Source organism: Equus quagga, chromosome 4 (genome assembly GCF_021613505.1).
Source record: "Equus quagga isolate Etosha38 chromosome 4, UCLA_HA_Equagga_1.0, whole genome shotgun sequence".
NCBI lineage: Eukaryota > Metazoa > Chordata > Mammalia > Perissodactyla > Equidae > Equus > Equus quagga.
The window spans coordinates 11,565,585-11,579,052 of record NC_060270.1 but is presented as its reverse complement, the minus strand read 5'-3'; the positions used below and the strand labels follow the sequence as shown (position 1 = coordinate 11,579,052).

Genomic DNA, 13,468 nt, shown 5'->3' with positions numbered 1-13,468 from the left:
GAACCAACGAAACACTGGGCCGCCTGCAGTGGAGCGCACGAACTTAACCACTCGGCCACGGGGCCAGCCCCCACCAGGCACTGTTTTTTAAACATGGGGAATAGAGGTGTAAAAAGACAAACAAGCTCCTGCCCTCATGAGCTTACATTCTGGTCGGGAAGGCAGGTAGCAAACAAGGCAACAAAGAAATACGTAATTTCAGAGAATGGTAGTTCTACAAAGAAAAATAGGATGAGGGGATAGAGTGAACTGGGGTTTGGTAGATTAGTGAGTGGTTATATTTTATTTTTATTTATTTTTATTTTTTATTTTTTAAAGATTTTTATTTTTTTCCTTTTTCTCCCCAAAGCCCCCCGGTACATAGTTGTATATTCTTCTTTGTGGGTCTTTCTAGTTGTGGCATGTGGGACACTGCCTCAGCGTGGTTTGAGGAGCGGTGCCATGTCTGCACCCAGGATTTGAACCAACGAAACACTGGGCCACCTGCAGCGGAGCACACGAACTTAACCACTCAGCCACAGGGCCAGCCCCGTGAGTGGTTATATTTTAGATAGAATGGTCAGGCAAGATCTCTCTGTCTGAGAAGGTAATATTTTTGCAGACACCTGAATGAGAGAGGAAGCAAGTAGACAAAGATTTCCAGGAATAAAGTTCCAGGAGGAGGGGCAGTGAGTGCAAAGGCCCTGAGGCAGGAAGGCATTGGGTTTATTTTTGAAATAGCAAAATGGCCATTGCAGGTGGTGGAGTGGAGAGGACAGCGTAGGGGGAGATACACAGGGGCCTGACCACGCAGCACCCTGTGGGCCATGGCAGTCTCACGTAAGAGCACTTGTGTGAAGTGCTCTGGGAAGTCATTGGAAGGGGAGAATGATTAGCTGATTGGATTTCAAAGCTATTGCATATAAAGTCAGCCAATGAGGACAACAGTGCTTCCAGAGGAGGGGATGTGGGTTGACAGTGAAGATCCAGGGGAGCAAAGTGATGGGGAACAATCCTCCAGCCCATTATGCTTGGTGTCTTGAGTGCGTGGTTTCCAACTCCGAAGTGCCCTCACCAGATGGGCAAAGTTCTGCAAACTGGACAGTTATTTTTGCCATGGGTGGAATTGGTGAAATGTAAGAATCAGCTGTTCTTCCTCCCTTCCCTCCGCCTAAACCTGGAATAGAATGTTTTGATCTTCTTTTCATTGACCCTGCCAAATCTGACCTTCTTGACACAAATTTCTACGCTGTGCAGGCCATCTGACACAGGGTCCCGTGTGGGTACCAGCAGTGACTGCAGGATTTGGGGGAGCATCTCTTTACTAAGGGAGCCGTCTGAAGTCTCTGGGCTGCTGGAGACAATGCATGCTTGTCCTGACTCCTTTTAGCTCGTTGAGTCTTGGGGCTGCTGAGATTGATTACCGTGCGAAGACTGACATCTGGTGGTCAAAACTGGGTATTGTCAGTCCCCTGGTCATCCGCGCCAATTGTCATTCTTCGGGACATTTTAAAATTTGCAACTCTTTCTATTCCTGTTTGCTGAAGAAGAGCTTCAGAGGGGCCTGAGGATCTATACAAGAGGGCACATCTTAGCAATATGAGGACTATGTCCAAATTTCCAAAACTATGAGCATCTGTCCATCCTACAAAAGGATTAAGTCTGGACATCATAGCTGAGAGGCTGTCTACCCGCTGAAGGAGCTGAGGAAATGGGGTGACGTGTTGCCCCAGAGCAAGCCCCCACCTAGCCTCTACATGGCTTGAGCATCCCTTCTCCCCTCCCCTTTCAGTTAAGGCTGCCCCTTTTTCCAGGCGTGCCTAAAACCCACTTCAACTCTTCCCCACTTCCCGTGCTATATGAATCCTTCAAAATCCTTTGGTTCTTAATGACATCTGTACAGTTTAGTCCTGCATATATCTTCCTTTTCCTCTCATTTTCATTGACTTTCTGTTCTTTCTACTTACTTTTTGCACCCATTATTGCTATTCAACTAATTCTTAAACTCCAGAAAGAGAGGTCAGGAAATCTGTCCTTGTCTCTCAGAATCCTTGACGCTTTGCCTAGTGTCCTGAGTATTCCATAAGGGTTGTGACAGCAATGCACAGTGGTGGCCGCCAAGTCTGTCTGTCTACTGGTGGCCTGAATGCCTCTGGGGAAAGAAATGGTCAGCAACTGGGCCTCCTATTCTGGAGCATATTCACTTGCACCCACTTTACCCATTAGGTCTCTCTTGATCTAGTCTCATATCTTTACTCTCTTTTACCCCACTAGTATAAGGGGACACAAGACGTGTATATGATTGTGCAGACCGTGTACTTCCTAACTCCAGAGAGTGCTATTCAAACTGTAGACCATGTGAATGATTCTCTCTGGAGTTGGGCAGTGTGCAACCTCTTCAGCTGTACATGGCAGCACTGAGGAACAGGTAATGATGGGTGATGTGACCTAGAGGCACTAGCTACAGAGCTTTATTTGTGATCCTAAAGATTTTTGGCCCAATCTCAGCTTTGCTCCTTTTCATAGTGAATACAGCTGAGTCCTGGAGAACATTCAGCCATGCAGAAAGTAACTTTAATGTTAGGATTACATGTAAAATAAAGCCTTGAATGATAAAATAGTCAATCTTAATGGGCTCTTTGCATCTCCTACTGGAGAGTGGGCTCTAGAAATGAACCTGCATGAAGGTTGACACCTCTCTCTTTGAAATTGTGGAGCAATTGGCTTTTACCTTTAGCGTCCTCTCATTACTCCTCTCTATGCTATCCACCCCCACCCCTCCTGACAAGCTCCCCCCGTCCTCTGTGTGCTCATAGCCAGTCAAGAATATTCTATGTGGGCCTTTACTGGTCTGGACTGTCTCTCTGGCCCTAATAGTGTCTCCTAAAAATGCATTCACTTTTTTTTTTCATTCTCTTAGGGCTCTTGCTCTTGGTAGAAATGGAATTAATTAAATAAAGGAACCCCTGTTTACGTGATACTCCTCCAAGATAACCTCAAGCCTCAACACAATTAAAATTCATTCCTCCTTGAAAATAAATGTTGATGAGTCCCAGAGGGGAAGATGTTTTAGGCTGAAGGCCTTGCAGAGTTCCTCAAACACACACATGCATTTCATCTGTACATCCTTTGGAGCCACCACTTAGCACTGAGTGCAGCTGTTCCTGCAAACGGATAGGCCAGTGCCTCAGCCATATTTCTAGTTGTAAGGAGATAGAAGAAAAGTCCATTAGGTGTACTTAATGACTTCTAGAAACAGTGCAAATGGGAGCAGGGAGGTGCTGAGGGAGAAGCGCATATACAGCACTTGGCCCACCATTCTGCCTTACTACCAGCCCCCTCCTGAATCTTGACCCCTTCCTCTTCTTCTCCCCTAGACCTCAGACACATGGTGTTCTGCCCCCCTGCTCTGTCTCAGTGTTTGTCTAATTGTTGAGCCTGCTTGGATGGAAGCAAGGCCCTCCTTCTACCTAGGACAACGGAGGAAATGGGATCCCATCATGGTTACAGACACAGTTTGAGTAGGCGGGCGGCGTAGTCTAACAGAAATACTAAAGACCGTCTTCTAAATCCAATTTATTGTTAATTTAATCCTGGGCAAGTAGGGAGCCTTTCTGGGTTTCTATTTTCCTGTATTCCACATAGAGAAAATAGTGTCAAATTCAGCACCTTTGATCATTGTAACCAGGGCGAAAATGATCAAAAATGACATCATAAACATGAGAATAAAATACAAAGTATCTAAAAGGTCACCAGTTAGAATGATCTGAAAGGTAATTCTTTGCAGAACAATGTTGAAAAGTAGTTTTTTTTGAATGAGTCAGCCAACTGAAACCCGCCCCCACCCTAAAAACACCCAGCGTTTCCTGCACTGATTAGTGTGATCCCCTAGCTCCTGTGAGGGAAAGCACCGTGTATTTTTATATCCTTACCTCCTCCTGTAGCATATACCTATCGTAGAGAAGAAAGATTGAGTAAATGCTTTGATTTGAAAGACGTGGAGATGATGTCTGTATTTGAGCTGTGAAGGAGGTGACGGACAGGATGGTCATAGCACCAGGTGTCTGGCCTGGGTAGGGTGGTGACATTCACTGGCATGAGGAACTGCAGAAGAGGAAGAGCTTCAGGGAAGACATGGAAAACATCATAGATTCAATTTTGGTAGCATTGGTTTGAGCTACATATGGCCGTCCACATTGAAATGTCTAATGGGAAGTTAGAAATCTAGGTCTGGAGCTCAGAAAATAAATGTAGATTTTAGCATCGCCAATAAAGCCATGAATGAACCTTCAAGAAGAATGTATAGGGATGTTCTTGACCTTGAGAACCATGGCAGTAGTTGACAACGCTGATTACTCCCTCCTCCTTGAAACTCTCTCCCCTTGGCTTCCAGTATACCTCCCTTCCTTGTTTCCCGCCTAAATCTCTGGGTGTTTCTTTGTGGGTTCCTCTCTTTCTCCAGTCCATGACTTTAGAGTGCCCTAGGGCTCAGTCCTTGGGTCTATCTTGTGGTGACCTCATCTAGACTGGCAGTTTCAAAGATCTTTTCTATCTGTTGACTTCCAAAGTTTGACCAGGAGTCCAGACTTCTCTCCAGTATTCCAGACTCATAGCTAACTGACTCTTTCGTATCTCCACTGGGTTTGGAGAAGGACCAAATTATATGAATGTCTTACAATGAAATTTACTTGTTATTGATATTTTCTTGTTCTATTGTACAGCTATTTTTTTGAGGATTTTGCACAGTGTAAAATGACATAATCATAGATTGCCATGGTTTATGCTATACACAGAGTAAAAACTATGGGTTTTAAATGTTTGGGGAAATTCCTATGGAAAAAAGAGTCATGTAGAGAACCTCTAACAAGGTTAATGTGCATGCTCAAGGTCTTTTGAGATGTCAGTGTGTAAATTTCCTTTTAGCTTACACAAAAAGAAAATAATTTGAAAGAAAAAAATTTTTCCAGAATTTTGTAAGACAGAATCACACAGTATACGTATATTCTTTTTTGCCTGGCTTATTTCGCTCAGCATGATAATTTTGAGATTCTTCTAGGTTGTAGCATGCATTCATAGTTCATTCATAGGCTTCTTGAATTTGATGTCCTGAACTCCACCCCCCAGACCTGCTGCTACCACAGTGCCTCCCAGGTCCACTGAGGCAGCTCCATCCTTCCACTTGCCTGGGCACAAGCCCTTGGAGTTATCCGGACTGTCTCTTTCTCCCACCTTATTCTCACTTGTTCCATCAGCAAATCCTATTGACTCTACTTTCAAAATGCAAGATCTGGCCAATTCTCACCATCTCTATTGTCACTACCCTGGTGAAATACCGCCGTCTGGATTACTCTACTGTCTCCTGCGTGGTGTTCCTGCTTCCACTTGTCCCTCTGTCTTTAACCTAGCAGCCGTGGCAAACTAAAAAAAACCAGGTGATGTCACTCCTCAGCTCAAAAACCTCCAGTGGCTTCCTGTCTCACAAAGAACGTAAATGCCCAAATCTTCATGATGGCCTGAGAGGCGCTATGACCTGAACTCTTGATGCCTCTCTGACCTCATGACCTCCTACTCACCACTTTCTTAACTTGCTCCTTCTTTGACCCACCTTAGCCAGTCAAAATGCCAGGCAAGCTCCCGCCTCAGGGCCTTCGCACTGGTACTTTCCCCTTTCTAGAACATTCCTCCCCTAATTATCTCCATGGTTCTCTTCCTCGACTCTTTCAGGTCTTTACTCAAATGTCACCTGATGGAGACCTTCCCTGATCACCCTCTTAAAACTGCAACTCTGCATCTGCAATACTTTTTATTCCCTTTCCCTGCTTTTATTTTTCTCATTGGTGCTTATTACCATCTTATGTGCCACATATTTTCATCTCTTTTACTAATTCTTTTACTTCTGTCTCCTCCTGTTAGAATGTAAGCTTTATGAGGGCAGGAGCAGGACTCCTTTTCACTAATGTATCTCTAAAACTTAAATAATGCCTGGCACATTGTTTGATCTCAAAAAATATTAGCTGGTATAAAGTGAGGCATGAGGAAGAACATAAGGAGATTCCTGCAAAGTGTTGACATTTAAGGGAATTTGAATCATCATTCAAGTAAATACTTTGAAAAATTGTTATGGGTTATATTTCTATTAAAAAATATATATGTTGTACTTGCCTTCAGCCTGATTCCTTTGGGTTAGCTCAATTTCTTTTTACGTCTTAGCTTTCATAAAATAGTTTTATTGAAGTATTATTGACATAAGTGTAAGCACTGGCATGTGTATTCATGAGGTGAAACCACCACCACAGTCAAGATAATGCATGTGTCCGTGCAGAAGTTTTCTCAAGATCTTTTAGAATCCTTCCCTCCTACCTCTTCGTCTTCCTTCAAGGCCTCCCCTCCACCCAGTCCCCAGGCAACCACTAATATGCCTTCTGTCACTCCAGGTTAGATTGCACTTTTTAGAATTTTTTAAGTTGAATTCATATAGTGTATACTCTTTTTGGTCTGGCTTATTTCACTCAGCAGAATTCTTTTGAGATTCTTTCATGTTGTCGCGTGGATTCGCAGATCGTTCCTTTGTTTGCTGAGTAATAACCCACTATATAGATAGGCAACAGTTTGTTAACTGTTGATGGACATTTGGGTTGTTTCCAAATAGAGCTGCTGTGAATATTCATGCAGCCTAATTTCTTTGTTTCTGAGATTTGGGTTCAGGATAACAGAGCTTCACTTGTTGAGTGATAAACGAAAAATCAGATCTGCTCAAAGGCACTCCCCTGGGAGTGAGTGTTAGGCAGGAAGAGGTTAATGCGATTCGGCCAAGTCAGTGACTGCTGTGCTCCCCACAGCCTGCCTGGGCTTCAGCCTGTGTTATGTTTCCGGCTAAGTGAATCACGTCAGGAGTATGAGACATATCAGAGGTGCAGCGTTGAGCACAGAAGCTGATTTATGGGGCCCTCGAAAGACGGAGTCAGCCTCCTAATAGGGTGGACGTGATGTGACAGGATTACACTGCTGATGTTCCCTGGGTGCCGACCCCAGGGCCTGCCTGCTTCCGAACTAGCTTTTGAAGCTCAGGCCTCTTAGACTTACCATTTTCCAAAACATTTTTTGTCCTCCAGCCCTCAACCACGTATCTAGGCCAAATTCCTGTTTTCAAAGTTTGGCCCACACACATTATCTGTTTTTTTTTCACACCAGTTCAAGCTGCTGCAATTGAATCTGCTTTCAGATCTGGGCTGCCTGGTTTTCTCTTGGGAGGCATTAACACAGGACTGACAAGTTAATAGAGGGCAAAAATTGATTGCAGAGGTTTGGGTGTAGAATATGGATTTGATTTTGGCTTGTTTACAAGTATGCTATACCCTGTAAGAGTAAACTGTGAATATTGGTCAATTCTTTTCTAAAGCCTCGTGGATTTCTCTAAGCTGTTTAACTGATGGTTTTCCCTCCGCAGACATGCTCCTGGTGTCTGAGAATCCCTATGACTTTCCCTTCTGCTCTCACGGAGTAGTTGCTGTGGACAGCTTGGACGATGCTGAAGAATTTCTGGTCACAGATGTAAGGCTTGTTGGTTATCAAAGCGAAGACTGGTAACGGCAATGAGAAATGAAAGAAAGCATCTTAGGTCTCCTTTCTTCCGAAGGGTCCTGGAGAAGTGACGTTCCTTCCCCTGCGGGTGGAGGGTGGAAGGAGTGGCTCCAGGGCTTCTGTCCAAAAGCTGACATTTATTGCAACAGTGCGCGTTGTCAGTGTAGTAACTTTGGAACATTTAGAAAAGTAGGAAGATGTTTCAACTCAATGGCAACCACTGTTTTTATTTGGCACATATCTTTACAGTCTTTATTCCTTTTTCTATTTAGGGTTGCTGCTATATAGTTGTTTTGGTGTATCCTTTTTTAAATAAAAGCTCATAATCATACTGCATCCACAATTTGGTATATAGAGTTTGCTTTTTCCATTAACCTTATAAGCATTTTCAATGCTAGTACAACTCTTCATAAACATTTAAATGAATACTTAATATTTTATCAATCACTTGTTCTGTAGTTTATTTAACCATTCTCCTATTGTTAGATTCAAAGCTTTTTTTCTTTTCTACTGAGGTGAATATCTTTGTAGGTAAATTCTTTTTCTATGTATCAGATTCACCTTATGCTCGATTCCTAAAAGTGAAATTACTAGGAAAGGATCATGAATTTTTTATAGTGTCTTGATACATATTCTAAATTAACTACTCGAAAGATTGCATCAATTTCCACCCTCTGGAGTGTGTGAGAACACACATCTTACCATGTGCAGTGGCTCCTTAGGATGCGGTTCTTTGGTGACACGGTTTTTCTTTTCTTAAACAGTTCCTTTTGCCAGTCTTTGAAATGTATCTGCTCTGGAATAAAGTTGGGAGAACATATGGGATGCCAGAAATAAGCAGCCCATCAGATATGGTGCTACTTTCTGCTGTAACCATGAAAGGAAGATAATTTACCTCACGTAGCCGGTTAATGATCTGTTGCTGGAAGGGAGAGGAAGGGAGCAGGGCATCGAAGGAAAGTTCTAAAACTACTGGAAATTAAACAAGCCACGTCTTGTGCCTTCCTAATTCTCTCGTACAGGGCTAAGCACACTGCAAGGGCCCAAGTGCCTACAGGGGCGATTTGCATTGCCTTGAACAGAGCTGCCCCACTCAGGGCTGTGGCTCCTTGCCCTTCAGCAGCCCACAGCCGGCTGAGTCTAGGGGGGTGTGACACACAGCGGGGTGAGATGCTTACTGCAGCCATTAGGCAAATGAAGACACGACCATCTGTTTCTCTTTCTACAGCAAGCCATGGACGTCATGGGCTTCCTTCCTGATGAGAAGTATGGATCCTATAAACTCGCTGGAGCCATCATGCACTTAGGAAACATGAAATTCAAACAGAAACCCAGAGCAGAGCAGGTGGAAGCAGATGGCGCGGAAAGTAAGAATCCCTGTGACGATGTGGCGTGTACTCTGTTCAAATCCCTCACCCGGGCCTGCGGCCCTTTTCCTTGCAGTTGACCTCGCCCCTTGGTTTTAGGAAAATGTTGAAATTAATCAGCGATCTCCCTTGATTGCTGTTCCTCAAAATTCTTCTCTCAACCTCCATTTTGATGTGGAATCCTTTATCTCAGAATAAGCAGTGCTTAATTAATTATTGACGATGTCAGTAAATTTGCTAAACTTGGGTGATGCAGGATTGACCAAGACATAGCCTGCCTTCGGCACACAGGCTGTTGAGAAAAACCAAGAAGGGAGCAATGTACCATCAGATGGATTCAGTGACATAATGGAGATGAGAACAAACATGGTTAGAATTCCAAAGGTGGAGTTTCTACTGGGTTGAGACCACAACAAAAATGTGTTTTTTATTCACCTTCAAAAAAATCTATAGTCTTGCCTGCTTACCAAAAAGATTTGAGGCATTTTACAAGAAACGATCTGTCTAGAACGATTATTAAAATAGAAAATCACAATTATGAAATGAAGGAAGCATAGTTAATATAATTATTTCCTTTAATGTTAAAATTCCTGGCAACTGAAACAAAAAGAAAAACCCATTCATTCGAATATTTCAACCAATGATTTTTTTAATTTTATGTTTTCAATTGTGGTAAAATATACATAACATAAAATTTACCATTTTAACCATTTTTAAGTGTACAGGTCAGTAGCATTAAGTACCTTCACAGTGGTGTGCAACCATCACCACTATTCACTTCCAGAACTTTTCCAACATCCCACACTGAGACTCTGTACCTATTGAACAATCACTCCCTATCACCCCCTTTCCTCACCCCTGACAGCAGTATCCTACTTTCTGTCTCTATGAATCTGACTACTCTAGGTACTGACATTGAACCTGAAATCAGTTCTCTCACACGTTGCACAGCAAGCCAATCTCTGACATCGAGTGTAGTGGAAGAAAGTAGGAGTTTTACTATTGCAAAGCACTGAGCAAGAAGAATGGGCAGCTAACACTGAAATCCCAAATTCCCCAAAAAGCTAAAAGCAAGGGTTTTTATCTGGGGTTTTAGGTAGGGGAGGGGGAGCATACAGTCTGGGTGGTCGGAGCTTTTCTACCAGCCTGTTTGGCCTTGAGACTCCTTGCAGAGAGGAGGAGGAGATAACGAATCCAGGTGGTTGTCCTTGGTCATTTGTCTCCACGGCAGATAGCAGATTCTGGAGCCAGGGAGTAAGCAGGGAATGAGTGCTTTTGTTTTAACCCCATGTATGCTGGGTTTAATGTAGGGAAATGGATATCAGGGCTGGTATCAGTACCTCATGTAAATGGAATCATACAATATTTGTCCTTTTGTGACTGGCTTATTTCACTTACCGCAATGTCTTCAAGATTCATCCATGATGTAGTATGTATCAGAATTTCATTCCTATTTAAGGCTGAATAATATTCCATTGTGTATCTATTCCACATTTGGTTTATCCATTCATCCATTTATGGATACTTGTGTTGCTTCCACTTTTCACTGCTGTCAATGATGCTGCTCTGAACGTTGGTGTCCAAATATCTGCTCAAGTCTCTGCTTTCAAATCTTTTGTTTATGTGCCAGGAGTGAAATTGCTGCGTTAAATGGTAATTCTAGGTTTAAGTTTTTGAGGAAATACCATACTATTTTCCACAGTGGCTGCACCATTTTACATTCCCAACAGCAATGTACAAGGTTTCCAATTTTTCCACATCTTCACCAATATTTGTTGTTTTCTGGGGTTTTTTGATAATAGCCATCCTAGTGGGTGTGAGGTGGTATCTCATTTTGGTTTTGATTTGCATTTCCCTAATGATTAGTGATGTTGAGTATCTTTTCATGGGCGTATTGGCCATTTGTATATCTTGTTTGGAGAAATATCTATTCTGGTCCTTTGTCCATTTTTGAATTGGGTTTTTTTGTTTTCATTATTCAACAAGTAATTTTTCACCTTTTATTTTATTTTTAATTTATTTTTCAATTATTTTATTGAGGTCACATTGGTTTATAATTGGTTTATTGTATAATTTCAGGTATACATTATTATATATAATTTTCTATATAGACTGCATCTTGCTCACCCCAAATAGTCTAGTTTTTAATCTGTCACCATACATATGTGCCCCTTTACCCTTTTGGCTCGCTCCACACCCCCTTCCCCTCTGGTAGCCACTAATCTGTCCTCTTTATACATGTGTTTGTTTATCTTCTATGTATGAGTGAAATCATATGGTATTTGTCTTTCTCTATCTGGCTTATTTTGCTTAACATAATACCCTCAAGTCCATCCATGTTGTTGCAAATGGGATGATTTTGTCTTTTTTATGGCTGAGTAGTATTCCGTTGTATATATATACACCATATCTTTTTTATCCATTATCCTTGGGTATTCCCACATCTTGGCTATTGTGAATAATGCTGCAATGAACACAGGAGTGCAGAAGCCTCTTTGAATTGTTGATTTCAAGTTCTTTGAATAAATACCCAGTAATGGGATAGTTGGGTCGTATGGTATTTCTATTTTTAATTTTTTGAGAAATATTCATATTGTTTTCCATAGTGGCTGCACCAGTTTGTATTCCCACCAGCAGTGTCTGAAGGTTCCCTTTTCTCCACACCTTCTCCAACATTTGTTATTTTTTTGACAAGTAGTTTTTGAGGTCAATATGTGCCTGTGCTGGGACTATTATTGATGCTGTGGATTTACCTGTGAATATGGTATCATCCCTGTTCTGCCTGTCTAATATGGTAGAGACAATAAATATATAAACAGACAAATATGCATGAAATTATAATTTAAAAAAAGCAAAGTAAAAGATTAAAGAGTAATAAGAGTTAGGGGTTTTTTGTAGATGAAGTGGTCAGAAGTTCCCTCAGAGAAGAGGACACGAGCACAGACGGGAATGAAGTGAGGGAGTGTTACCTGAAGATCCTGTAAACATCTTGTGATTCATACATATTAATATATGCTTTTATGGCATCTTATTTTGCTGCTTTATTTTGTTTTTGTCATTATTTTCTTGCTTTTTCCATCTTTTGAAACAAAGTTTTTTGAAGAATTATTTTTATTAGAAAAATGAGGCATACTTATTAAAAAATCAGAAAACATAGATGAACAAATGAGGCACATAATCTCATCCAGTCTTGCTCGTGGTTCCTTCTCAGATTCTTTGATGGAGTGTCCTTGTTTTCCTTACTTCTAACTGCTATGGGGCTGCTGGCCTCAATCCTTGAGTCTTTCCTCTGCTCATTTCTTAGGTGATTATCTCAAACTCACCATGTATAGAATCGAGCTCTTCATCTCACCCTGCCCCTGCCACCAGCTCTTCATTTCTCAGTCTTCTTAATAAATGTCAGTTGGATTCTCCCAGTTGCCCTGACTGAGATCTTAGAGTCATCCTGAACTCCTCTCTTTCTTGTTGTGTCTATCTTTAAACATATGAAACCTCACAACTACTCACCAGGAGCACGCCCACTGCCACCACTCAGTCCGAGCCACCGTTTCTTACCAGATTGTTGCCACAGCCTCCTTACTGGTCTCCTTGTCTCCACCCATGTCCCGTTACCGATAGTGCTGCACGTGGCAGCCCGCGGTCATCCTTTCATAGTGTGTCAGTCCATGTTTTCTCTTCTGCTCTAGACTCACCATCTGAACTCAAAATACATCCCCAGTCCTCATCACAGCCTCCTTGTCCTCTTTGATACCTCTCCAAATCTGTCTCTAATCCCATCTCCTACTGTGATATTGTGATTTATAATAAAAAAATTTATATTTGGTCTTTGTCTGGTTGCTGGGAGAGAGCTCCTAAAACCCTTGGAATATCCTAAGAAGTGAGAGCAATAAAGGTGTTTTTTGGCTTTTTTTGAGGAGGATTAGCCCTGAGCTAACATTCATGCCCATCTTCCTCTGCTTTATATGTGGGATGCCTCCTGCAGCATGGCTTGATGAGCGGTGCGTAGGTCAGTGCCTGGGATCCATACCGGCAAACCCTGGGCTGCTGAAGCCCTGGGAGAGGAGAGGGAGCAGAGATTTAATCAACCAGGCCTATGTAATGAAGCTGCATAAAAACCCCAAAGGACAGCGTTTGGAGAACTTCTGGCTTGGTGAGCACGTGAAGACTTAGGGAGAGTGGTGCTCCCGGAGAGGGCGTGGAAGCCTGGTGCCCCTTCCTCATACCTTTCCCTTGGCATCACTTCCATCTGGCTGTTCCTGAGTTATATCCTTTTATAACGAACTGTTGATCTAGTAAGTAAAATGTTTCTCTCAGTTCTGTGAGCCTTTCACAAATTAATTGAACTCGAGGAGGGGGTTGTCAGAACCTCTGATCTATAGCTGGTTGGTCGGTAGCCCAAGTGACAACGTGGGCTTGTGATTGGCTTCTAAGTGGGGGGGTGGGGCTGGGGCTGCAGTCTTGCAGGACTGATCTCTTAACCTGTGAAATGTGATGCTATCCCAGGTAGATAGAGTCAGAACTGAGTTGAACTGTAGGATGCC

At 42.5% G+C, this 13,468-nt stretch overlaps 1 protein-coding gene across 1 annotated transcript in view; it reads left to right on the top strand.

The window, feature by feature from the left end:
- The window catches only part of MYH15 (myosin heavy chain 15), a 130,023-nt gene that overhangs the window by 19,271 nt on the left and 97,284 nt on the right, over window positions 1-13,468 (top strand). The window contains exons 10-11 of the mRNA XM_046657871.1: window positions 7,427-7,530; window positions 8,789-8,927. Of these exons, the coding sequence (XP_046513827.1) occupies window positions 7,427-7,530; window positions 8,789-8,927 (243 nt within the window). The remainder of the gene's footprint in view (window positions 1-7,426; window positions 7,531-8,788; window positions 8,928-13,468) is intronic.